At 37.5% G+C, this 25,838-nt stretch overlaps 1 protein-coding gene across 4 annotated transcripts in view; it reads left to right on the top strand.

Moving 5' to 3' along the window:
- Window positions 1–21,226, top strand: part of MPP3 (MAGUK p55 scaffold protein 3) — a 32,446-nt gene extending 11,220 nt beyond the window's left edge. The window contains exons 5-19 of one of the 4 annotated variants that reach the window (XM_049799640.1): window positions 777–857; window positions 1,394–1,531; window positions 2,501–2,582; window positions 4,060–4,145; window positions 5,578–5,652; window positions 6,697–6,893; window positions 8,703–8,767; window positions 9,922–9,942; window positions 11,654–11,695; window positions 12,141–12,305; window positions 13,005–13,085; window positions 14,456–14,549; window positions 15,340–15,448; window positions 16,341–16,463; window positions 17,406–21,226. In XM_049799640.1, the coding sequence (XP_049655597.1) occupies window positions 777–857; window positions 1,394–1,531; window positions 2,501–2,582; window positions 4,060–4,145; window positions 5,578–5,652; window positions 6,697–6,893; window positions 8,703–8,767; window positions 9,922–9,942; window positions 11,654–11,695; window positions 12,141–12,305; window positions 13,005–13,085; window positions 14,456–14,549; window positions 15,340–15,448; window positions 16,341–16,463; window positions 17,406–17,588 (1,542 nt within the window). In that variant the 3' untranslated portion in view covers window positions 17,589–21,226. The remainder of the gene's footprint in view (window positions 1–776; window positions 858–1,393; window positions 1,532–2,500; window positions 2,583–4,059; window positions 4,146–5,577; window positions 5,653–6,696; window positions 6,894–8,702; window positions 8,768–9,921; window positions 9,943–11,653; window positions 11,696–12,140; window positions 12,306–13,004; window positions 13,086–14,455; window positions 14,550–15,339; window positions 15,449–16,340; window positions 16,464–17,405) is intronic. The other 3 variants (XM_049799643.1, XM_049799642.1, XM_049799641.1) reach the window with 3 other exon arrangements.
- Window positions 21,227–25,838: the final 4,612 nt, after the last annotated feature.

Raw genomic sequence — 25,838 nt, 5'->3', positions numbered from 1 at the left:
AGACCCCACTGCTCCATCTTAACCTGCAGCACACCCCACCTCCCCTTTCCCACAAATAGTCTACTGCCTCCATAAAAGTTTTGGCATTGTTGCCTGTCAAGTCATAAAAATTTACCATCTTCTAAACAGCAGAGAAGTTTTATATGGGACTCTATGACTTCCCTATCGAGAACCCTTTACAGTGAAAGGAAATCATTCTTGCCTCAACCCCTTCTCTCTTCCTCCTCCCTCTCTCTTCCCACCCAGCCAGTCGAGTGCAAAAGTGCTTCCATTGTTTCTCTAATCTTTTGTTTGGAAGGCCTGAGACTCCAGGGCATATTTTGGTATTGAGGCTTTGCAGGGGAACAAGGGATCTTCTGTTGCATGTTCCACACAATGCTACCTAGTTATGGAGAGGATTAAACTCCTTTATCATAGTACAAGCACAAGAGTGTTGTTTCACTTATCACTTATGGATTCCATATAGAATTTAAAATTTCAGAACTCATTCCTGAAATTATATTGGCGGAATCACTCTTAAAATGTATGTTTAGGGGCTAGGATCCTGATTTCTGATGATGTCTTCCTGCACTATCTAATAAAAATAAAATAGATGAAGAAGCTTCTATTTCTTTTAGGATTCATGCACTATTGATTGGGATTGTTTTTGATCTGTTCACACTACTTTGAAGGATGATGGATGTTTGCAAACACTCACCAGAAGCACTCACTTGCAAATATATGATCTTGTTTGGTGGACTCCTTTAATTTTGAGGTTGTTAATTTTTATTTTAAAGGTAATAGAAGAATTGCAGACAACACCAGTGAATAATGAAGAAAAAGAGCTACTTCAGCTGTTGTCAACACCACATCTCAGGGTAAAAAACACACCAGAGACCTTAACGAAATTCCTTTGCAGAATTCCAATAGAACGTTTTGTAATGGAAAAGTTACACTGGAGACTCCCTAAGGGAAAGGAAAACCCTCCTACAAACTGTAGCTCTATTCCACTGATTTCCTGCACAGGCTTTAGGATGCAAAGGGGATTGAGAAGACACAGATTAGGCCTTTCATGTATAATGCACCATGTTGTCCTTCCCCCCCCTCCTTAATATTTTCTGAGGGAGCACAAAAGAGAAGAATACCATTTCTCAAATTTTTGCTTTCCATAGTCGACCTCCATTCTGTAAGTTTATTTAGGCTGAGCTTTGTTATTGCCTGGATTTACTTTAAATGTCAGCATGTACAAATAAATCATTTACATGATGTGTAAGATAATTGGTAAATCTTTTGGGGGAGGATTTATGGTGAGGGTGGGAAGGGGGCAGTTTAAGCTTGCTGTAATGTTGGAAACACGAGAACTGGAAACTAATATTACCCCATTACATTACTGTTTCTTATTTCCTTTGCACAGGCAATGCTTGTAGTACATGACACGGTAGCACAGAAGAACTTTGACCCAGTTCTTCCACCTCTACCTGATAACTTTGATGATGATTTTGATGAGGAATCAGTGAAAATTGTTCGGCTAGTGAAAAATAAAGAACCCTTGGTACATATAAAATAACCTATCTCTAGTCATAAAACTCTGTAATGCAAAAACGTTATTGTGAATATGGAGGAGATACTTGAAGATGTCATCAAGTAGTCTGCAAAAACTAGGAGTGTTCTGAAGCTAGTAAAGTAACATAAAAAGAAAACTTTGGTAAATACACCTTCACAATTTTGTGTGAGACATCTTATAGTTGTGGGTTTATAACGCCAGTTAACACAGGGAACACGATCTTTGATGTAACTATATGTTGAAGCAATTATGCTTTTATTAATATTAATTCTTTTCATATTGTAGCTAACATTCAATTAATTAATACCCTCATTTGCGTGAAAGTCAGTGATGTATGGTAAGAGTATGTTTGATAGCTGTATGTAAACATTATATTGACAAGGTACTAATTTTATACAAATGGAAATGGAAGAATCGATTTCCTAAAAAAAAAAACAGTTGCACCAGGGAAGAAATCTGCTAAAGTGCTTTTTGTATATGACAGTAGGTAGTAGAAGCGATCAGTGACTTGCTTAATTCCCAATTAAAGCTTTATATTGCTGGCAGAGGTGGGAGAAGAAAAAAACCCGAAAACTAGTTACTTGGCCTTCCTTGCTTTTGTATGTAAAAGTGCTGGCTGTATTGTATAAAGATTCAGAAGACACATAGAGAAAGCTTGTTGTAAGAAGTTCTGTTTTGCCCACTTAAGTGACTTTGATCACCACAGTAATGTAGGTAGTGTAAGCACTTGGCAAAGTCGGCAGAAAGGAAGGTGTGTGCATTTTCCCACAATCACATGACATTGGCACAGGCAAAAGTTGAGTAACAGTGAAAATTGTTGAGGACGAAGAAAAAAATTATAGAACAAATTAATTCCAGTTTAAAAGATACATCAGCTTACATGTTATTTCACTGCTCAGTATATTCTAAGCTGATTTCTTATAATGGTTTCTTGCGGGGGGGTATGCTTTATTTCAGGGAGCTACCATCAGAAGAGATGAACATACAGGAGCTGTGATTGTAGCAAGGATCATGAGAGGTGGTGCAGCTGATCGCAGTGGTAAATTTCTGAAGAAACAGGGATTTAAAATTGCATTTGTAAACGGTTTTAAAATTTCCAAAATTATGCATGCACACACATACTGTATACACACACCTAGAGCAATAATCTGTAACTAAATCTGATGGTTATTAATTCCAAAACCAGTCCTTCTGACATAGGTGTTTAATATATGTATAGACTATTTTGTAGAAAAGAGATAACAGCCTATCAAAATCTTAATAGGCAACTGTTAGATGTCAAGTCTGAACTAGTGTGTAGTCAGTGGAAGGAGATGGACATTGCTGGAGAACAAATCATCCCAACGAGATTTAGAATTGGATGGGTCACTGCTGGAATTGCCTTTCTTCCTTATTGACTATAAAGGGAGCCTACTTGACAACTGAATTTCTGGTGTCTAGTGGCAGGAGAGACTTCCATGTGTAGGCTGTCATTCAGCATGCTTGCAGGATCTACAGGGTTAATTCATGCAGTATTTGACCTTCCATTTTCTAGAAGGTGATCATCCAGATTTTATTAAATAAGCTGAATTGGCCTTATATGAGATTTATAGACTCTGAGCCTCATGCACGTTTTTTAGTACACAAGTAATGCAATCCCCAAATTAATTAATTACTGTGATGAAAAAATATTAGCTAACTACAGCTTTCTTCTTTTTCATTATCATTCTTCAAATTAGTGTAATCTGATAAATGTCATGTGAAATGACTAGAATGTGCACTTAGCATTTCTGTATTTCATCAGTAATCTATTCATTTCATTAGATATGTTTTTCTCTAAAATAGCCACTAGGTAAAAATACCAACAGAGATAGGAGAAGTAGGTCTAAGCTTTAGAAAAAAAGAAAAGAAAGTAATGGTTTTTTACCTTAAATACACTATTTTGGTTTATTTAGTGTATCATGTGTTATTCTGTTTGCTTTCCTGAGAAATTCTTTTATGTCAGTTAACAGTGGTTATATAACACAAGTACAACATTTCTTACTGAACTGGATAAACAAACCTAAAACTTGTAAGGGCCTCTTCATAGCTTGTTAAAAAACAATAGTCCAACATGCTTTCTGGGACTGCATAGTGTTGATCTGTCAGTTGACGGCCATGTCATTCCTGCCTTTCTAGTCAGCAGCGTGTGTCCTGACACTACCAGATTTGATCATCTTCATGAAACTATTCCAGTTTTGCATTCTTAGTGCTGATCCAAATATAGAGGCAGTGATTTTCCAGAGTATCTTGCCATGTGTTCTCTGTCTCCATACCGGTCTCCTATGAGACTGTGCTGCATGAAAAAAAATGCCAGAAGGAATAAGGGCGAGAGACTTCAGAGCACATTGCCAATGAAGGCTCTTCACTCTAGTAGGAAATCCATTAAGCTGGGGGAGGGAGGAGAGGAGGTACATGCTATTGACTTAGGTCGGACACCAGAGGAGTGGCGCTTTCCAGTCTGTAGACTTATTTTAATTTACTTACCATCTTTTCAGGTCTTGTCCATGTTGGAGATGAACTAAGAGAAGTCAATGGTATTACCGTGCTTCACAAACGACCAGAAGAAATAAGTCAGATTTTGGTCTGCACTGATTCTAATTTCAAGATCTTTTTCTGTTGGGTGATATAGTAATTAAAATAGATGATGAAATTCAACCATGAGTTTAAAATATGTATAGAGCTAAAAGACACAATCCCTGCTTGTCTTTGCATTAAGTTTTTCTTTTCCCAGTGGCTTAGTATTCTCCTTTTGACTTCAAAAACTTCTGCAAACTGAATCAGTACCAAGTAAGATACAAATATAAAGTTACACACTGCTCTGTCAAGAATGTTCCTTTCATGCTTTGTTTATGACAAACAGATTACAAATTAAAAGTGCATTCCTAGAAGATAAGCAGTTTATTCATAACACAGTATGTTAGGAAGCTGAGAAACGTCTTGGCTGCGTGTCCAATAGAGCTGTCAATCTGTTCGTTACCAGCAGATTCCTTGTGACCTTAGCAAATTCTTGCTTCAAGCTTCTCTAACATTAATTCCCACAAATCTTGGTAGAAAGTGTCGTAGTTCTTACAGTTATTTGTCTCTTGACTCCCCTCTTGTGGCTTGGTTCCCCCTTGTCTTGGTGTAGAGTGGAGTTAGGGACACAGTAACAAGAACGGCAACACTAGGAGACTGAGGTATCTGGCATTGGTTCCATCACCTAATTTAAATTTAGATCAAAAAAATCCTGCATAAGGAGAATGACTGCTTTTAACTTGGGGGAGGGAAGATAAAAAATTGTATTTTGAAATACTGTGTAAAGTTTTATTTGAGGGGACTCTGGGATGCTATTCATCTGTCCTAAGTGCCTGCAATGTAATAGTTTCCTTTTCACAGTTTATTTTTTGAGGAAAAGCTATAAATGTTTGTCCAAGCTGATTGTCCAGGTTTCCTTTTTAATCTGTGCAGAACAGCAGGCTTCTCTAGGACACAGTTCATCTCATCCAAAATAAGGCATCTAAAATAGATTTGATAAACCTATTCTAGACTTCCAAAGCACCTAACTAATAATTGAAATTTACTAGCAAAGATTTTTAGAGTGAAAGTAGATGTTTACTTTGTAGATGTTTACTGGTTAGTCACTATGTGGGAAAACACAGCAATATTTTTCAAAGGAGCACTTTAAAATGGTTAGTCTGAAAAAACTTAATGTCATACTAAAAGCCACAGAATTATTTAATGCCCTGTGAACTGTAATCCAGAAATTAATGCAGTTGCTAAAAGCAAATGAAGGCATTTTAATGCAGGTCTTAATGTGTTCTAGCCAAGTAGTTACTGTGGATGTTTCCATGGGGACTGTTGTGAAGGATTCCTGGAACATCATGATAGTCTTTGTAATGAAGTTAGACAGTGGATTAGCTTGGCCTATTAAAGTTCTGAGGAGACAGATGCTAGCTCCTAAACTGGAACTTGAATAGTCTGCATTATGTCCTTGTCCTGTTTTCAAAGTAAAAAAACATTACTGTCTTTCTCAGGCTCAGTCTCAGGGATCAATAACATTAAAAATAATTCCAGCCATCAAAGAAGAAGATCGTCTAAAAGACAGCAAGGTATGCAACTTAGTGAAATACTGAAGCACGTGTTTTCATATTTACACAATTCTGGCATCTCTGTAAATACAAGATTCCTGTTGTTTCAGTGAGGAGTGTTACAGAACCACCCATAATGGAACTAAAAAGATAGTAGAGCAGTTTCTTGTTGTAAAATGCAGTGCCCTTTTATTCAGTAGAACTACTCAGATGACTTCTCTTTTCTTCATCATCTTGGCACATGTTCTTTCACAGCATTTCTGAAATCTAGCCTCTTCCTTTTGTTCACATAATTAAAATTGATGCTCCTGCCAGTCACCTCTTACCATGACAGCTGCTATCTCCCTATTATCTCTGGGCATTTTGCCACTCGCTTGAGTCAAAACAGACCTATTGGCAAACAGAGCTGCATTCATCATTTGACCCCATTAGCCCACTGCAAACATCCACACACCTCTACGAGCCCTTCATTTGCCCTCCTTGATCAGCAATGACTTCCTGTTCAACTGGTCCCTTACAGGATTCCTCTGTCAACCTCTATTTCTGCTTCCCTGCTCTCAGTTGCCAATTTTTTCCTTGAAGCCCCACAAATCACTTTTAAAAGTAGTTCTACTGTGATCTATTAAATAGTGGTAAGATACAAATCCAAAGCTGAATAGTAGATTTTGATGCATTAAAAGAACATTTTTATGGACAATCTTTATAATTGGGCAACTTTGCCATAAATCCCTTTTTATTGTTTTCTCCCTCCCCTTCATTTTTTTTTTTTTCCTTTGTTGCATTTTGTACTTACGTAGACTGTGAACTGTGTTTCTTGTGACATCTTTGAGTCCCATGTTCCACAATACCAATACATAATGACTGGGTATCTGCTTGAAAGTTATTTTTTGTAAGTCAAAATACAGATACAGCTTGCTAGTTTTCAATATTTTTCACTACTGTAAAGCATAAAGGAGACATGAAGATTATATATAGATAGCAGTGTAAGTACTGGGGAAGCCTTTGAAAGGTAGTTTGAAATTCTAAATAGGACAAGAAGAAAGGATGTGTTACTTTCTTTTAAAGGTGTTTATGAGGGCGCTTTTCTGCTATAATCCCAAAGAAGACAGAGCCATTCCTTGCCAGGAGGCTGGGCTGCCATTTAAGAGACGACACATCCTAGAAGTTGTAAGCCAAGATGATCCCACATGGTGGCAAGCAAAGCGTGTTGGAGATACCAATCTCAGAGCAGGCTTGATCCCCTCAAAACAGTTCCAAGAAAGGTTTGTCAATGAAGATTACAGACTTTTTTTCACACATACAGTGTCACACTGATTTTATGCTGCTTTTTTTCACAGGAAAAGAAGGGCAGGATCATGCCAGGGTGAATACCAGATGCTTAGAGGAAAGTGCTAAAAAGTTCCATCTTCTCCAATTATATAATAAACTTCCTAGCTTTCCTTGGCTAGTTTGCCATTGACTTATGCTTTGTAGCATGAGGACAGAAGCACTTGCTAAACAAACATGACTGAAATGAAATGTGGAAGATCAGTCTCTTGACCCTCTTGACTTATGGAGACACAGTATTTCACAGACTTATACTTCCATAGTATAAGAGGAAACGTTGATTTATTGTAACAGTTTTTAATTTATGCATGTTGTAGTAGTAAAAAAAAGTGTATCTGATCTTTCTTCTGGCTCCTAAGAGAGTATGTAGCTTGGACCTGGAAACCTTCTAGAGCTTGAAGTTTCTCTGTTTTCACAGCAAGATATGTGTATCTTCTAAAGCAAAAATATCCCTCATGTCTTGTATTTACAGTACAGAAGTCTTCTGTTTAAGAAGGAATCTGATTTAGGCCACTGGTCTCATTGTGTGATTCTTACTCCAAATTGCTGGATATGTCTTCTTTGGATTGTAGGTGTTACAAAGGTGGGGTGTCTAAGAATTAAACAAGTCTGATTCTGTTGCTGGCTTCCAAGATTTGCATAAGGTTTCTAATAGAGGACTTTGCTCCACTATATGAATGCTCTTTTGAAATACTAGGCAAATTCTGCCTGAACAGCTCTATCTCTCTTCCTGTGAATGCATATATGTCAACAGATGCTGCTGCACTGCAGTCTTTTTTTTTTCCTTTGTCCTTTTTCTTAAGACGTTGTAAACTACATTTCAAGGTATGCAAGGACACAGAAAGTGCTTCCAGTGTGTTTCCCCTGAGTGACTGTGTAAATGCCTGAGCATCTTATTTAGTCTGTTATGAATGTTGGTCACTTGCAAAAAAACACTTGGGAGGAAAATGTGGTTTCCTTTGCCAACAGTGAGGGGTTTCTTGGGGGTTGGATTTTTGTGCTGGGTTGTTTGGGGGTTTGTCGGTGTTGGGTTTTTAGAGGCAGCGGTGGGGGCCAGTGGGTGTTGAGCAAATTCAAGACTGGGAGATTAGGAGTTGAACTCTGGGTCATGATTTTAACAGTTCAGAAAATTTTGCTTGATACTCTGTTCTTAGATTTTCACACAAGCTGAGTAACTTGGTTTGTTTACTACTAAATAACAGAAAACTCCAAACTGATCTGGAAGGCAATGGATAATTTCTAAGTATATGTAGCTGCAGTGATCATTTTGCACAAATGTTACCTACTTTTGAGTACTCTTTGAGGTTAGTAGTTTTAGGATTGCAGCAGACAGGAATTTTGCCCATCCCTTGTAAAAACGGCAAACAGAAGTTGGATTCTCAGCAGAATTAGAATAGAATAGTTGTTTTCTTAATCTTGCAAAAAAGATTGGGGGGGGCAAATAGAAAAAAATTACATTGATAAAAGTAATGTGCTGTTGATTTCTGTGCTCTGATGTATGAAAGCCTAAAATGTTTCAGAATCTTCTCTCTCAGTCACTTACCACTAGCAATCTGGGACCATCATAGTTTTAAAGAAAAAGTCTTTTAAAATGTTGAATCAGAGACATTTTCTATTTTTCAAGGAAAGGAACTTTTCAAGGAAAAGCACTACTTCATTCATTTTCAATGCTATACATATAACCTGCTATAAATTCTTTATAATTCTGAGCTTACAAGGCTAAAATATAATTATTTTCTATTTAGACGATTGACTTACAGAAGAACAGTAGGCACTCTGCAGAACCCCAGAACTATGAAGAAACCATTATGTAAGTCTGTTCTGTTCGTTCAGTAACGTCTTAGTTCATATGAACTTCTCAGTATTTTTCTGTTATTTCAATAATGTGTTTGAATGTGTTTTGCATAATCTCTCATTGATTTGCATGGATACAAGCAGCCACATGAGAGGATTTGGGTTTAAGCTTTATCCAGTGTTGCTAGCGCCCATTTTCAAGAAACAGGGCTGTCCCTCTCTTCCTACTTTCAAGAACATGAGGCCTTACACATTGTTCAGATGTTTTAAAATTTGCTAGTGTTCACATTTTTTCTACGGTTTGAAACTTGAAAGCTGCAAAAGTAACCCAATGCACACTTCTTGAAATTCTTACATAAGTGCATGAAATGACTCTAAGCTTGGAGGAAAATAAACGGTAGCTTTAAGGAGGATAAAAACCACTGGAGCTGGCAATACCATCTGCATTTCAGGCTTAGCGTTACAGAGCTGGTCTTAAGTAGACTTTAAAGTGGTTCTTGTTTACAGCTCTGAAGCCTCTGTCAGTGAATTATTCACACAAAAACTGCTACTCGTGATGAAATTGCTAGTCAGTGATGAAGGGCAGAAGACATTCTGTTTTACCCCAGAATATAATGTTCCTGTTGCTGTTGGATACCTCAGCACAGTTATTATTGATGCGTGGGGCAGCCCTGTGACTGTGTGAAGCCAGACATTGTGCTAGGAGTGTCACTCTCATACAGAATCTGGAAATTGTCCATCTTCAGTGATATAAGTGAACTTCTGACCCATGGTGCATGGTATATCTCATGAAGAGATACAGGTATTCTTCTGATACAAAGAGGAGGGAAGATGATCAGCCAAATTATAAAATAACATTACTGATTTAAATTAAGCTTTTCCAAATTAGTTTCCATTACATTCAGTGTTAGGAGGCATGTAATGAGGATTGCTACTTAGGCTTTTTCTCAGACATTCTTGAGCTGATAACTGGTTATAATACTAAATTTTAGCAAAAAAGTCTTTTAATCAGTTGATAAGGGTACATTACTGCATTATTTTTTTTAAGATAGAAAAGCCCGTTAAGCAAATCAGACCAGAAGAACCTTCCTTTCCATTCCCTCTAATTTTACTCAATCATTTGCCAGTCTTTTAATGTCATACCAACTCTGCCTTTCATGCTACCTACAGATGATCAGTCTTCTGATAAAGGTAGGTACTCTCCTAACTCATTTGCTGTCTCAATATAAACAACCAATGCATTTTTCTAAAATACTTGCTAAGCCCCCAAGCAAAGGGAATAGCAGATATAGCTCGTTCCTACAGCAGTTTCTTCCAGAGTTATTATTTAAACTAATTTAACTTGGACTTGGGTCATGATAACATCCAAATTTATTCCTGATTCAAGAGAAAAGATTTGTGCGTTCTGACATGCATTTATATGTTCTGTAGGTTTTTCAGTGAGGTTGAAAGAGTTGCAAGTCTTTGTATCTGGTATTTTTAGAAAAAATAAAGAAATATTGGGGTTTAACATTTTAGAGCACCTGTATCACTCCAAATTGATTTTTCTTCACTGTTCATTTGGACTGTTTTGTTATTTTCATTATGAGCAACTGTGTTGGGCTTACACAATTTATGTCACTGTACCACACACCTTTCCAAATACCAGGTATTTTCTGTTGAATTGAGCATGCTGTGGTTTTTTTACATTACACATGCTTCTTGAGAAGTATTGCTATTCCATTAACTTCGCTGAAGGTACTAATCATATTCTTTAATTAGCTGGCCATGACTGGTATACCCTATCCAAAGCACAAGTATGAAACTTGAGCCTACCATTGACAACAGAAAATAGCTCTTATCTTAGCTATGGATAGGCATATATTGCTACTAGTATCTTCTGTTAATGCAGGCATAATGTTTTATAAGTACACATTGGCATTGCTTGATTACATATCTGCATGCAACTATTCATTAAAAAACAAAGCTCCTTCTCTGGATTGGTGCATTTTGTTAAACATCTAAGCTGCATATATTTTTGCCTATGGCTGGGCTTGTCCCAGAATCATACACCTCCTTCTTAAAATGAGTAGAGTTCTGTGGGTATTGCAGGGCTCAGGTACCTAAATTTTAACAAGCCAGGTAGCCCTCTTTCAGGAAGTATGAGAACTCGTTATTTGTCTTAGGATTGCAGTATAGTGTTTTGCAGCCAAGTATCATGGCTTTATTTTGCATGTTTTTAGGGGGCTTGGGGAAGGTCATAGTTTGAGGAGGGGCGGATTGGCTTTTTTTAACATAGATTTGCATGTTATTTTACATACATGTGTATGACAAAAGCATCAAATCTTTACCTTTTTAATAAAGAATTAATAAGCAATGATAATTTAACTTAGCCAAAATGAAGATGTTTAGAGCTCATATTTCAGTCATCTCTGATGCCCTTTTTCAAGCCCAAATGATATTGAAATGTCAGAAGAGGCAATATTCTTACACAATCATACCCATTTATAAAGTTGTACTTTAAAAAAAGAGCTCTGTGTTTGCAGAGTCTTCTTTTTTACTTAAGTCTGAATATTACACTTTTAGCAGCAGCACTGATCAAATGTAATGAATGCTAAAGAGCATAAATTCTGGGAACTGTAAATACTGAGATGTAAAATTCTCTTGTGCAATATTGACATCAAAGATTTTTTAAAATATAAACCACTAGCCAAGGCAAATAATTTTTTTTATCATTAATATTTGTGTTAGAAAAGCGTGTGCATAGAACGCAGGATATAAAACTCCTTCCCTTGCCAATGAGCCAGACTGGTACTGCAGGCACTGTTTAATATATCTCACTCCTCCCCTCTCACTCTCCTTTCCCCTGTGCCCTTACCCTCCCTGTGTCCCCCCACCCCCCACCCCACTTTTTAATTTACAGAAGACTGTGACTGTGAAGGATATTTCAACGGACAGTACATAGGTGAGAAACCAAAATCCCTTTCCTCTTCCCTACCCCCCACTCCGGAAAAAAAAAACCACCACCAAACTGCACCACACCCACCCCAAAATAACACCCCCACATTAAAAAAAGTAAAACTAGCTTATTTACATTGGACTTAATTTCCCATACATTCATAAACTGGATTATCTCTGTGCAGAGGCATAATTCGACTTTTGCATAGCCAACACTTGGCAACTCAAGGTGATATGGGGGTGGGGTTTATTATAGATTGGGTGCTTGGTTTTCTACCTGATACGCAAGGTTTTAATCTATAAGATTACAATATATGCACTGATTTGATTATAAAAAAAAAAAATTGTGAGAGTAACTTGTATTCAAAGACAGAGGAACCTCTAGCTGAACAAGCCTGAAAATTTAGGTAAGTGGCGACATGGTTTAATATATCTTTTGTTTTCCTCTACAGCTGGCTTACGCAGGAGCTTTAGATTAAGTCGTAAAGAGAAGGAGAACAATATGAGTGAAGGAAAGCAAACAGAGCAGGCAGACACAACAGAGTTCCTAACATATGAAGAAGTCACGAAATATCAGCAGCAGCCTGGCGAACAGCAGAGGCTGGTGGTTTTGATTGGTAAGATACACAATTGATTCAAAATTTTTCACGTATCTCCCACTTACCTTACCACCTGCACTCCAAGAGGCTTTCCTTAGATGCTTGGTTTTGGTTTTTGTGGTTCTGGTGGTTTTTTTAAAGGTTTTTCTAATTTTGGTCAGAGGTTGTTATTTTCTTTTAAATGACATTTAAAAAAAGAACCAAACCAAAAAAACCCCAAAAACAACCAAACTCACCAAATCCTTCTAAAAATAATGATGCAGGACTGTTTCTCATTTTTCTGATTCACTTTCCATTGGTCCTCACTCAAACATGTGCACATTTACACTGTCAGAACAATTGATGAAAAGGTAGATGTTAGAATTATCTAACAAAACTTTGCATGCAATTTTAATTCAGTGTGCTTAACAGCTTTGTGTTAAGCCAGTTTCCCAGGATGTCCTAGAAATCAAGGGTATCTCGTAAAACTGACTGCTAAGATTACAGATTTTCTGACTTAGTGCCTGACAAATGTTTGTCCAACAGCTGTTCAAGGATTCAGTTTGCTCCTGATGATGTTCTTTAAAACAGAATGTGGCAGGTGGTGAGGTCTCTCATGTACAGGTTTCTTCAAGCACACTCCTGTATCACTATTATTTCTGTGAAATTGATAATATTTATTCTCTTTGCAGTATTTCATTCCACACAGAAATCTGTCAGTCAGTTCTATTTTATTAGGTTGTTTGGGGGCCAAATTAAGTGAGCTCAAGCAGAAGGTTGTGTCAGAGAACCCACAGGAGTACGGTGTTGCAGTTCCACGTGAGTAAAATTTACCGCCTTTCACATGTCGCCACTGTATTCCATAAATGCTGTGTAATAGTATAGTGCTAGTTGCATTGATAAATGGCAATTTGTGTTTTGACTATTGATTATATGCATATTTTGGAAGTACTTCTAATTATTTTTCTTATTGTAATATAATGTGTTTGCCCTTAATAGCTGAATAGATCACTATGTAACTTGGCACATATGCACTGTGGAATTCTGTCAACTCAGTTGATTTTTTTGAATTGTATTTTCCCAAGTGAACAGATTGCATTTTCTCAGTGTCCATTAAAAAAATGAGAAACTGGATACAGGAAGAAAAAATAAGATTGTAAATTGCAAAAAGAACTAGTGTGAAAAACTAGTATCTTAAGATTCAGCCAAAACATTAAGTGTGTTTAAAAGAGGATGATTTTTCTTCAGAATATCATACCAGCTAAAGGTTAAAAAAAAAAAGTAGACAGCAATAAACCAAGTCAAAATTCTTACAAGATTTTAAATTGTTGATTAGCATATCTAGGCTGTTCAAACAAGCCAGTCACAGTGACAGAGAAATTAGTGATTATGCTGCATGGTTTCGTGGCTAGAGTTACACTGAAAATTTTTTTCTGAATTATTTTCTTAAAAAAAAAAAAAAAAAAAAGACAAAAAAAAATTCTTCCCCAACAAGCTACTTTTGCAATCCAAAAAATTAACACTGAGGGCACTGTTTATACGTTATTTAAGACTTTCAATAAACGTCTGTGAGGCAGACCTTTAATCGGTTACCAGTAGAAACCATATGTGTAATTTTTACTTGAATTTAAACATGTACACAAAAAAATTGCAGACATCACTTTTATGGACAGGCATAGATTTGTAGAATGATCACCGAAGCTTGTCCTACATAATAACAATTATTAGAAGAAATTACAACATCAAAAGGTACACACATAATTATGTAGGTTTCACAGTAGTGTGGGAAAACAGCCAGGGATATTTTTACTCTAAATTCAGAGGCAACATAATAGGACTTTATATATTTCCTATTTTTATTTTCTAAACTTCAAGGAAAATCAGAGTCTAATATTCCAAAGAGTTAAGAGATACTCTTTTCCATAGGACATACTCTACTGCTTCTACCAGGTGTGAGAAGCATGCCTCCTAATAATGTGTTAGCTATACCACACTTGGGAGCAAAACAACTTCATTTTTGGTCTTAACATTTTTGAGATTGAGTTTATTTTATGTTAATTTGAATTTGCCAGTGTGTAACTAACTACCTTGTTTGAGGTCATGAAAATGTAACTGGAACTAAACTGAGAAAATACAGTTGTTTGCAAAGGCTGATCTGTCTCCTATGTCCTGCTTCCATTCTCTTCTAGATACAACCAGGTCAAAGAAAAGTCATGAGAAGGAGGGAGTAGAATACAACTTTGTCTCTAAGCAATCATTTGAGACAGATGTGCAGCAAAACAAGTGAGTTAATTTTAAAATATTGGCATAATTGACTATTTCAAAAATACTGCTAGTTACATCTTACATCATATGAATACCAAAAGCAGGTGTAAAGTTGGACTAGCTGTATTAGAAGGGTTCAGCTTCCCAAGTAAAAAGCTCTTTATTCAGTCTGGACTGTTAGCGTGAACTCAGAAATTGAGTAAGAAGCCATTTAGAAACAACATAGGACTAGTAGGAGAATCACAAGTTAGAATTTAAGCCTGCATATCATAAGTAGTATGACTGGTCAGAACTGAATCTAGTCAAAGTAACAGATATTTAGTTGGGCCTACTTATTCTCCATTTAATATGACGGGTAACAAGTTTTATTCATAAGTCCACTTTAAAGTGTGTTGTAGACTGAATCCGTGGATATAAAGGACTTTCTTTAAGATTGAGTGTGCTTCCTGAAAGTACAGATTTTTGGCTAGTCTCCCAGAAGAATTGGAGTCCCATTTCCTTGCCAGCTTTGTTCTATTTTCTGTGAAAAACATCCTCTTTCTTCTATTAGGCTTGAACATCAGTCAACTGAATCAATGCAGCTTCTTCCCCTATTTGTCAGTAGTGCTGATTAGCTATTATTGACATATAAAGATGACTATTGGTACTAAGCAACCAGAAGGAAAAAAAAAAAAAAAGAAAAAAGAACCACCATCGCCCCCTTGCTGCCCCCCCCCCCCCCCCCCCCCCCCTTTTGACTACTGTGACTTCAGGAAACAGCTATCAATGTTGTAAGTTAAATATTGTTTGTGGATGGTACTTTTTTTAGATTTGTGGAACATGGAGAATACAAAGAAAATCTGTACGGTACAAGTCTTGAGGCAATCCGGTCCGTGATGGCCAAAAAGAAGGTTTGTTTGGTGGATGTGGTACCTGAAGTAAGTTCTGCAGCTTATTTTAAAGAAAGCAAGTATTTAAGTTATTTCTTACTCGGCTGCCAGCCTAAGTAACTGATGTTGTTTCACCATTTGTGGCTATTTGCCCTGCAAAGAACAATGATGCTCTCAGAACTTGTGTTTCTAACAGGTGGCCTGACTGCTAGTCAAGCAGAATAGGGCACTTCAGAAAGCAGTGCAGTGTTTACAATTCCTAGATGTCTACTTGATAACAGCCTAGATGACACCTTATCAGTTCTCACTGTGGTTATCTTTCTCTTGTTGTAGGAGAAATGCGCATCACTGTTGTAGCCTGCTCAAGTCCTAGAGAGAATACTTAAGAGCATGGATGGGTTTTTCATTCTTGTTCCTTCCTATTGCCTCTGAAGTGTTACTAGCATTGTAACCAGTGCCAGTATACCTGCTCTTCATCCCTTTATACTGGGAGTTAATCTTTGAAATTTTGATTCAGATTTTGTAACTGGGCTAGGAGAAGACTTTTATACTACCTCAGATGAATTCCAGGTTTAAAATTTCCAGTGTTTTGCCTCCTAAGCAAATCATAACTTGCCTGTCAAGTCAACTTTTTTTTTATACTTTTCTCTGTATCTTTTGCCATGTTCTTGTTCCTGGTATCACAATGCATAGCAAGGCACATGTGCGGTTAAGACCATGCTCCACGAAGCTATATACTCTTGTAAGCTAACCAGGACACCGACATTAACCTTTCTTTTGAAGAGCAAGAGGTTACTGTGGTCAGATATATAGTACAAAGGACTTCACACCACATTGTGTACTAGTGAAACTGTTGAACCCAGCTTGAGTAGATCATTGACATAAAACAAACACACAAAAAAATTTTAAATGGTGTAACAAAAAAAAAATCTGTTCACAGGCAGTAAAGCACCTGAGGACTCCTGAGTTTAAGCCTTATGTTATCTTTGTGAAGCCTCTCATTCCAGAAAAGAAAAAACATGTCCTAAAATCTCCCATGTCAGAAGAAATCTCAGCCACTCTTGTAAGTATTCTAACTTTAATCTCTTTCTTTTAGACATGAAAGAAGTATTTGGGCTAGCATTTCTATGATATGGAAGAGCTCCTCTTCTGTGACAGCAAGAGTCAGAGTGGGGCACTAAGTGGGTCCTGTGCGCATAGAGCCTTTCAGCTGGAACTTTAGAACTAGATTTTTGACTCCCTTAAAACTTGACTATGTAAGTAACATCAAGCAAAGTGCAGGTCTTTCATGTGGATCTCTGTGTATCACTCAAGGCTGCAGCAGGGAAGCTGCTACTGAACTCGGATAAACTAGTAATAATTTTACATTTCTGATGAGCAGCCCCACCAAATGGTAAGGGTAGCCACCTATTCCTGATACCTCCAGGGTGATACCCACCCAGGTTATTAATCAGGTACACACAAAATGCAGCATGTGGATGTCTTACAAGGACCAATCCTAGACCAACTGCAACTGGTGATGTGTAAATGTGAACAAAAGTACTCAGAGTGCATAATGTCATTACACTGGGTAACCTGAGCTTGAATTTATACATAACAGAACTTAGTCACTTGGTAAGTTTCCATGTAAGCCCTTAAAATTACTGAATTTGGGTACAGTGGGTACAGCATTCCTTTTCAACTTTTGAGGAGTATGATTTCCAGGTGTTAAGATTAGCCAGTGATTCTAACTTCCTAAAATGCACTGTCGCCATCTTATGTCCATCCTGTAACACGTTTTCTCCCCGCTTCCCTATTACCTCTTGCATTTTTGAAACAGCCTACCAAATTCCAGCAGTAGCATACGGCTCCTTGATCTCAGTTGTAATATCGTACATACCCTTTCCTAATGGTAGCAGCTCGTTTAATTTCCTTTCAAAGTAATGACTTGTGCTAATATACTTTAAAATGCTAGTAATTAAAAAGACATGCTGTAAATTTCATACCGTCTTCTTGGGTTGATCAGCAGGATGAAGAACAGCAGGAAATTATTAATTCAGCAGCATTCATTGAAGAGCAGTATGGCCATTTAATTGACACTGTACTGGTGAAAGAAGATCTCCAGAGTGCATGTAATCAACTGAAAACTGTGTTAGAGAAACTAAACAAGGATTCATTCTGGGTGCCAGTCAACTGGGTTAGGACATAGCTTGTTATCATCTCTTTAAGGGAAAGATTGTATAAAAACATCTTGTAAATACATGGATTAGAAAAGGGAAATATGTCAAATTCACTTCAAAACTGCTGGTCTATCTAGAAGGAAATACACAAAGACTGAATAAGAAAAACAAAGTCAGAAGCTGACACTGCCTTCCTGAATCAAAATATTGAAAAGCAGCTGTCATTTAATAGTGAATACTCAGACTAAACAGAGCAGTATAAGATTGGAGTGACTTTGAGAGTGTAAATCGTGCATATTGTACAGTAAAGTTTCACAGAGGGTCCCACACTTCCAAAGCACTTAAGCAGAGCTAGTACACTAAGAAACTGGAATTTTCATCCTTTGGCCACAGATTTTGTGGCTAGAGTTAAGGCAGCTGAACAAGGTACTTTTCAGGAACCAGTATGCCTAAAGAACAAGCTATTTAAGCTAGCTAGGAGGGCTTTCCTTTGGACAAAACATGTTTCCCTTCATTAGGGATCATTAGCTGCAAATCCTTTCCAATTAGGCACTAAAACTAGGCCAGTTATATAAATTGTAGATATTTTAGTGGCTGAGAGATGGGGGGTTTTTTATGTCCATCCCACATTCCTAATGCCTCCAAGTTGTCTTGCACAGGTATTAGTCTGCTCATCTATACCTTATGCCCACTTTCCCAATCTCCTCCTACTGACAACAGGACAAACGTTAAACAACCTGTGAACACACCTGCATAACTAGCCAGCTCATAAACCAGAGACATTTTTTAGTCTACATGAAAATAATTGCATATGATTTAAAATGGGACTTAAGAAGCTTATTTTCTACAAGACATCTTTGCAAATGCCACCTGATAGGATACTACCTTGACACCAACATAGCAGCTCCAAAAAGGGTGCTAAAAGGAGGAGGCTGAAGTACCAAGTAGCTGAGCTACAGGTCCAAATCTTCATCCTTCCAGCATTTATGACTACCTTTGTTCCAAATCAGGTAAAGGCTTCCAGAGCCTCTAATTGGCTACATCAAGTCCTGAAGAAGAAATCTTAACTGTTAGAGGACTTTGTATGTATTTCAGGAGACTTGAATATACAGGATTTTTAGATGGGTGTTAATAAGAAAATGCAGAGAGAAGATTCTGGAAGCACCTATGCTTTATAATTATTTGAAAAAATTCTGAGTATTGTACAGGTGCATGTTAGCTGAAACTAGTTCCTGTTTTCTGTTGCCTGGTGAGGTCTAATCTTTCCTGTGTACTATGCCCTTTAACAAGACCTTTTGGGGCACCAGTCTCATTCTTTGCACCTTAACGGTATGATGTTATTCTTGTTCCACTGCATTTAGCAGAACTAACAACACTGAATATTAAAAGCACATTTCTTACATACCAGTGTCACTGAATCTACATTAACTCTAGCCCAAAAAGTTGTATAGGACAGTCACCCTTACCCATCTTCTCCAAACGCGTACCCTGGCAACTTTCTTGTACTGTCCTGCCTATGGGCATTGAGGTTCCCATTCCTACAAGAATAAGCAATTTCCACAGTCAGATATCTGCTCTGGCTTGTCAGAGCAGATATACTGCCAGACTGGTGGCCTCAGCAGTTTCCTCACCTCCTTCGCATGCAGGTGGCCCACATCAGCTCTGCCATTAACTCTCTACAATCTTGCCCTAGCACAGCCACCAAAAGTAATACGGCTTACAAGAGAGACACATTGCCAAGTGAATTTTGTGACAGATGTACCTTCATCCTATGAAAACCTGAGTGTAATATTTTAAAAAACTATTTAAGTAACAACATTTCAAACTAAGTCATTTTATGAAAATATGAAATGGGCAGATTGATCTCACCATAGATCTATATTGCAGATTACAAGCAGGTTTTTACAGTCTGCAGGACATAAACATGTTTAGAGGATACAGATTTAAAGAACACTAGGTAAGATACTATCTAAAGGTCAGAATTCACTTAAAGCAGGGTTGCTATCTTTAGAATATTCCAAATGACTAGCAGTAAATAAACTAATTTGTATGCGTTAGGATCTAGCAGTCTAGTAGTAGAAATACACATTAAGAGAAGCGAGGCAAATGACATACAGGTACACCTGAAGTTACAATAACTGAAAACTTAAGATATTAAGATACAATATTGCTATTAAAAGTGAACTGAAATATTCAGTATGAGTTAATCTTTTTTTAGGTGTATGCAGATACTCTGTACTCTCAGAAATGGTTGTTTCATTTTTTAAGGTTTAAGTAAAGGATGGTGAGAGGCTATGTATTATATGCTAAAGTTTGCAGGTAGCTAAGATGAGCTTCAGTTGTAGGGGGAAAAAAACCCTGAACACATTCAATGCTCCTATTTATTCTAAAATCCTAGGAAGTGGGTACATGCAGGTGCTTGTTATCAGGACAAGATTCCAATTCCAACAAGATACTGAGTCCCTGCTGCAATAGCCATGCCTGGTATATGCTCCTGCCAGTAAGGAGAAAAAAGGTGCAAAAAGATTCTAAAGAAAATCAGAATGCAAATTTACTTTAATTCAAAGTCCTGCTTTGTAAATAGTGCCAAAAACACTAAGTCAAAGTACTTAAGCAAACTGAAACTCCTCCCGCTTACCCCTCTCTTCATCTTGCTCACACCTAAAATTTATGAAGTCTTTCATATTTTTACGGTTTGTAGTACTGAAGGATGAGCCTTGATTAACATCTACAGTTTTCAGGTGGTCTTCCATACGCTGGCTGTATCTGAAACTGCCTCCCTTTCTAAAAATCAGTTGTGTACAGTACATCCAGGGCATGCTTCAGTCAGTGAGTTCAAACATACATTCAGATGGTTTTGAAGAATCCATTTCTCCAACCAAATTGAAATAGGATTAATACAACGATACCTTCAATACGACTACGAGATCTGCACAGATTAGAACCCTGATACCTCTAACCCAGCTTATGATGTGTACCTTGCTTTTATAAAGTGAAACCTGTGTTAAAACAGCATACCTAATTGTCTTGTGAGGAGATGGGGATCTTGTAGCAGTCTGCTTAAAGTGCCTGGTGTTCTGCCATGACAAAAAAAATTGCTATGGGTTTTGTCATCAGGGCTAATAAGGCACTGTAAGAAAACTGTAATTAATAAAAGTATACTTTATCCTTTTTTCCCCTACTCTTACACATCCTGTTCCTTTTGTACACCAATGACTTACTAGCATTCTCAGTGAAGTCTTCTGTAGGAGAATAGATAACACTATTTGTTAATACGGACTGTACATTCTTCTTCCACCTCCTGCCTGAGAATATGCCACAGGTTATCTTAGTGATACCTACAGATTTTTAATACATAGTATTTTAATGATCAGCCATCATTGCCTTTTTCTAAACAATAAAGATTAGCTGCCTTTTTTTTTTTTTTTTTTTTGGTAATAAACATATCTTAGTTTGTCTAGAATGGGAAACAAAGTATGTAAGTTCAAAAAGTGTCCATCATCAGCTACTTTTACAACCAGGTATTCCAGGTACCTCATATTTGAGATATTAAGAATGCACTAAAATACTGCTTTGTTTTGCCCTTTCAGATAGTGTAGAAAAACTTGTTGTAGAGAACCTGAGGAGGAACAAGGGGAATATGGGGGACAGTTATAAAGATGCTTTCCCTTACAGTTGTACAACCCATCATATGCTGTGTCTCATGGGGGGGGGGGGGGGGGGGGAAGTCTACAATTTTAAGTAGTAAAACCTGTGAGCTTCTCAAGCTCCTAAATAGCAAGTTGAAAAGACATAGCAAAAATACCTGCCTAGGATTCAATGGTTTCCTAAACTTTCAGTGAAAAGTTGGCTGGGCCTGTTACTTAAATTAGGTTCCACTTCTGTAATGTAAAAGCAAGATTCTTGTTCTGGTGATCTTTTTATAAAGAAACAGAACATTATGGTTTATTGCTGTGCCCTAACAAATTAGTATTTTTGCTTATGCATGTAAGTAGAAAATAGAAAGATTTAAGTCTTGAATGTAATGTACTGGCACATTTTCTTTATACTAAAATACTGGCAATATTTATTGAGAATACCAGAATAAAATAGCAACAAAACACAACTTCAGCAAAGCGGCCATTAGCACTAACACCACACATGATTTTTTTTCATATAGGCAGCCCTTCAACTTAAATTTTTAACTTAATTTTGTTCTACAAAATGCTTCCCTTGCTCCCTTTTCTAATTACTTAATGTTTCTTATTACTTTCAGATTTTTGTAAGGTAAAGTTTTTTTTCTTGTTCAATATACAGTTAACTAAATAGCTATAATTCTAAAAGCATCCCAACACAATTTATTTAGTTTGAAGTTACAATATTTATACGAAACAAAAACTAAAGTACACCCCTGCCAACCAGTCTCAGAATTCTTTTGATCGTAGGCAGGCTTACAGTCAACAAGCCTCTTCAAAATACTTTGATTTTCCACTGTGCTGTTCATTATTTTCCTGTTCTGCTTGCCTCTAATTGAGGTATAAACAAAAATGAACACATTTGAAAACATTTTCTGGCTAATAAAATTATATTTGTAAAGCATGTATGTATATGTATACAGTTGCAAACTCCCACAATCAAACAAAGACGTTATCTACCCCCATACACATACACACACAGAGCCTTTCAGTGAATCCTGTAATCAGACATCAGCTTTAGTCGACACTTCCATAACAGCATGTTAAGGGCTGTTACCTTTATTGCAGCTCATTGTCATATCCTATCCCTTCACAGTTCTGTCTTAAGTCAGACTTAGGCCTACATAACTTTACTCTTTTTACAGCATTCCTGAGTACAGGCAGCACCAAATAGGTAAAGTGATCTCACTTGTGAAGATCTAAAAGTGTAACGATGCAGAAAGCAAGCAACAGAACAGCTGTTGTGAATAGGTAAGGGGAGGCAATGATAATACACTGCAATTCGGTAATGTGTACTACATGTGTAGGCTCTTTCAGTGCAAATATCTATCTGCAAATCTAGAATCACATATCACCTTGCTGGCTTGCCTTGGATGGCTGGTTGTAAAGTTAATCAAGTGTGGGGAAATCACAATGACAAAGCAAGTTTGGGGTTGTAGTCCATGCATTAGGGCAGTTTGGAAAAAAACTTGAGGAGAACTGAGGTTGGCAGAAAAAAAACCCAGGACGATAGCTAGTGAAAGATGCAGTCAAAGCCTAGCAAGAAGCAACGTTTCCATGTCTGGATGGTATAGGATGATATGCAGCATAAATTTGCACAAAATGACAGTGACTAGTGGAAGCTCTGGAAAAAGAAAGAATGCAACATAAAAGCATTTCAGTAGACACATTTTATACACAATGAAAATGGTTAAAATCTCCAAAAAGTGGTTCACTGAGTGTTTGTTGCAGAGGGTGTGCATATGAAACAAATTTTGTATACAGAATGGACTGAAGGCAGAACTCTATAAGGATGCTATAGCAGATGGGGATACAGGGAGCTTGAGGATGAGAATGCAGTTGAATTCTAAAAATAATAGCAGAACAGAACTCTCAAAAGGCATTTAACTCTTCAGGAGATGAGGTAGGAAGGTCCTGCCACCTAGTAGGTGCTAATTTAGCTCCCTCTATTATAGATGGCCCCTTCTGAGGCTGAAATGTTTCATCAAGCGCTCTTGGGGGGGGACGGCACTGCAGCTTTTCAGAAACATTGTAAGTGGAAATGAAAGGCTGACAGCTGTAGTTCTACTTCTGTAAACTGTGGATCCATCCACTAATATTATGCAACATCCTTCCTTTCTACATATGTGCACATACACGCTCTCCTGGAACAAATGGAAGCAGCTAACTCCTCTGAAAGTGTTCATTCCAACAGCCCACCCTCCCTGTCCTTTGCTGTATCTCAGCTAGCCTTTCCAAGAGCTTATTATCTCTTTCAACCTGGCCAGCCCACTTTTGATCCTCCTGTGCAAGAGATAACAAGTTTGTATTATCTCATACGAATCTTTACTGGGCTGCCTCTCATAGCTGTTAGGTTGCCCTATTCATTGACCATACATACAAATATTTTAAAAACCCACCACCTTCTCATTTTCTGCAGTCGGTCACACACAAAGTCACCACATTCTCTCGCTGTTCTCCTTCTCCCAGCACTCCTATTTATATATGCATATAAACTAACAAGATAGGAAAGCAGGAACACATTCAGTTTATTTTTTTCCTGTCCTTACCCTTGCTATTGCTACTTTCATTTGGTGACCCAAAAGCGCCCTGCTCTACATTTACCTGAAGACTTCATTACCACCTGAGACATTATCATGGCACAGACTTAGGGGTACCATTACCTAAATCTTGCCCAGGTTAAAATACTGGGTCTGTGCATGTTGGAGGCTTATTATCCACATGAGATCTCGCTTAAGGCAGGGTGAAGCCTTAAGTGAAAACAAGTCTTAGAAAGTTATTCAGCCTCAAATCCCTTCACCCAGCTTTTCCTCTATCAGCATCCCCCAATAAACCCTGAAACAGCTTTTGTTGGGAAAAGCACTGCAAATCTGCACTACTTTGTAGAAGCAATAGAAAGAGGAAAAATGTTTCAGACTTGCAGAGACAGGAAGGGGAGTCCTCTCATTTCAGAGCTACCCAACCACTGTGCAGCAATATTTTCCTGTTTACCTGCCAAACTAGTCATATTGTGCTTCAACTTACAGTAAGAGAACTGCAATATTGTTTATGGGGTTTTCTGTTCACAAAAGCATGAACCTGGATCAAAATCTTCCTTCATCTATTTTAGCTCAAGCTTCATCAGAAGTCAAATTAATTTGAAAATACAGTAATTCAACAAGTTCACTTTCTGAGATATTAACTAGCTACAGTTTTAAACATCTAGTGATAAGGAGGACTGGAATTTCCCCAACAGGATCTCTGCAAATGCTTCATGCTGATAGCAGCTCCATTTTCTCTTATTTTTGTTCAATTTATAGTTTAAATAGTTGAAGATGCTTATTAGCAGTTTTTCAGTTGGAAAAAAAAAAAAAATCCCATCTTGGTGTTAAAAAAAAAACCACCACCAAAATTCTTGACTGAAGTGTGGGGGTGCAATAATTTTAAAAACACATACCAAATTCTAGCTTGTTCTTGCAAATCAAATACTCAACAAGACCTGTATTATCACAGCTCTTGGTTCACTGTTTGCAACTATGACAGAATATGGTAAATACTGCACAGTTCCCATCTTTGCCAGAGCTACTTATTCATGGTCACAGGACTTTCACCTTGTCAAAGATAAGCTTCTGATGTCATAGCAAGAGTATCTATGATAACTTCCAGTGATACCACCAGTCAAATTTGTAATATAGTTTGTTTTCCTTCATAGTTGAGCTTAGAAAGGCAAAGACAAGACAATCAGATGATACCTTTTTACTGCATATAAGCATTCCATAACAGGAACAGTTCACTTGGACCTAAACACTCAATTTTACATTTCATTTTGCAAACCTGGAACTGCAGACACATTTCTTGTAGTTTCTGGTAAGAACGAGTGTTATGTATTTACATTACTACTTTCAGATCTGACTATATTCAAACCTGAATGGAAGACTGATTCATTTAGCTCACCTCCCTCAAAAATTGTTATTACTATAAACAATAACAAAAATTCATAAATCAATCAAGGTGGACTTTGGTTCTGGGTGTTTTCCTCCTGCCAAACACAACAGAGGAAGCATTCATTCAGTAGGACTGCATTTGCAGCAAACTGAAGTATGATGCAAAGACAGACATTACTTTTAAAAGGGCTGCCAGCTGTTTAATTATTTCTAAAAAAATACGCAGTTCATAAAAATAAAGCCTTCTAAGGAAAGCAGATATCAACTGCAGCACAGACCAGCTAAGCAGTTTAGCCCACATTCAGCAACAGAACAGCAACAGAACACAGTGTCTTCTCTCCAATCTCTTCCTTAACCCCAGGAAATGTAGAAAAGAAGTGACTGCCTTGGTGACAGTCTTATTGTACAAAGGTCATGCCCATCATCATTAAAAAAAACCCCTACACAAACAGCAGAGTATTGTCACGTCCCAATTTTGCAGGACGACTCAGGTTCGCCGATTCCCAGGTCAGCATTAAGGTGACATGATACCAGGGACCCTTGAACTCACAGAACTCAACTTTTCGCTCACAACAAGAACTGGCATGAAACTACGTCAGTAAGCCGCGTAACACGTGCTAACGATACGAAACCAAACACATACTACAGGCCTTGCTTACTCAGGGATCAATTCAGGGAAGAA

The sequence above is a fragment of the Accipiter gentilis genome, chromosome 5, assembly GCF_929443795.1.
Source record: "Accipiter gentilis chromosome 5, bAccGen1.1, whole genome shotgun sequence".
NCBI lineage: Eukaryota > Metazoa > Chordata > Aves > Accipitriformes > Accipitridae > Astur > Astur gentilis.
This window is presented reverse-complemented; position numbering and strand designations above follow the sequence as displayed.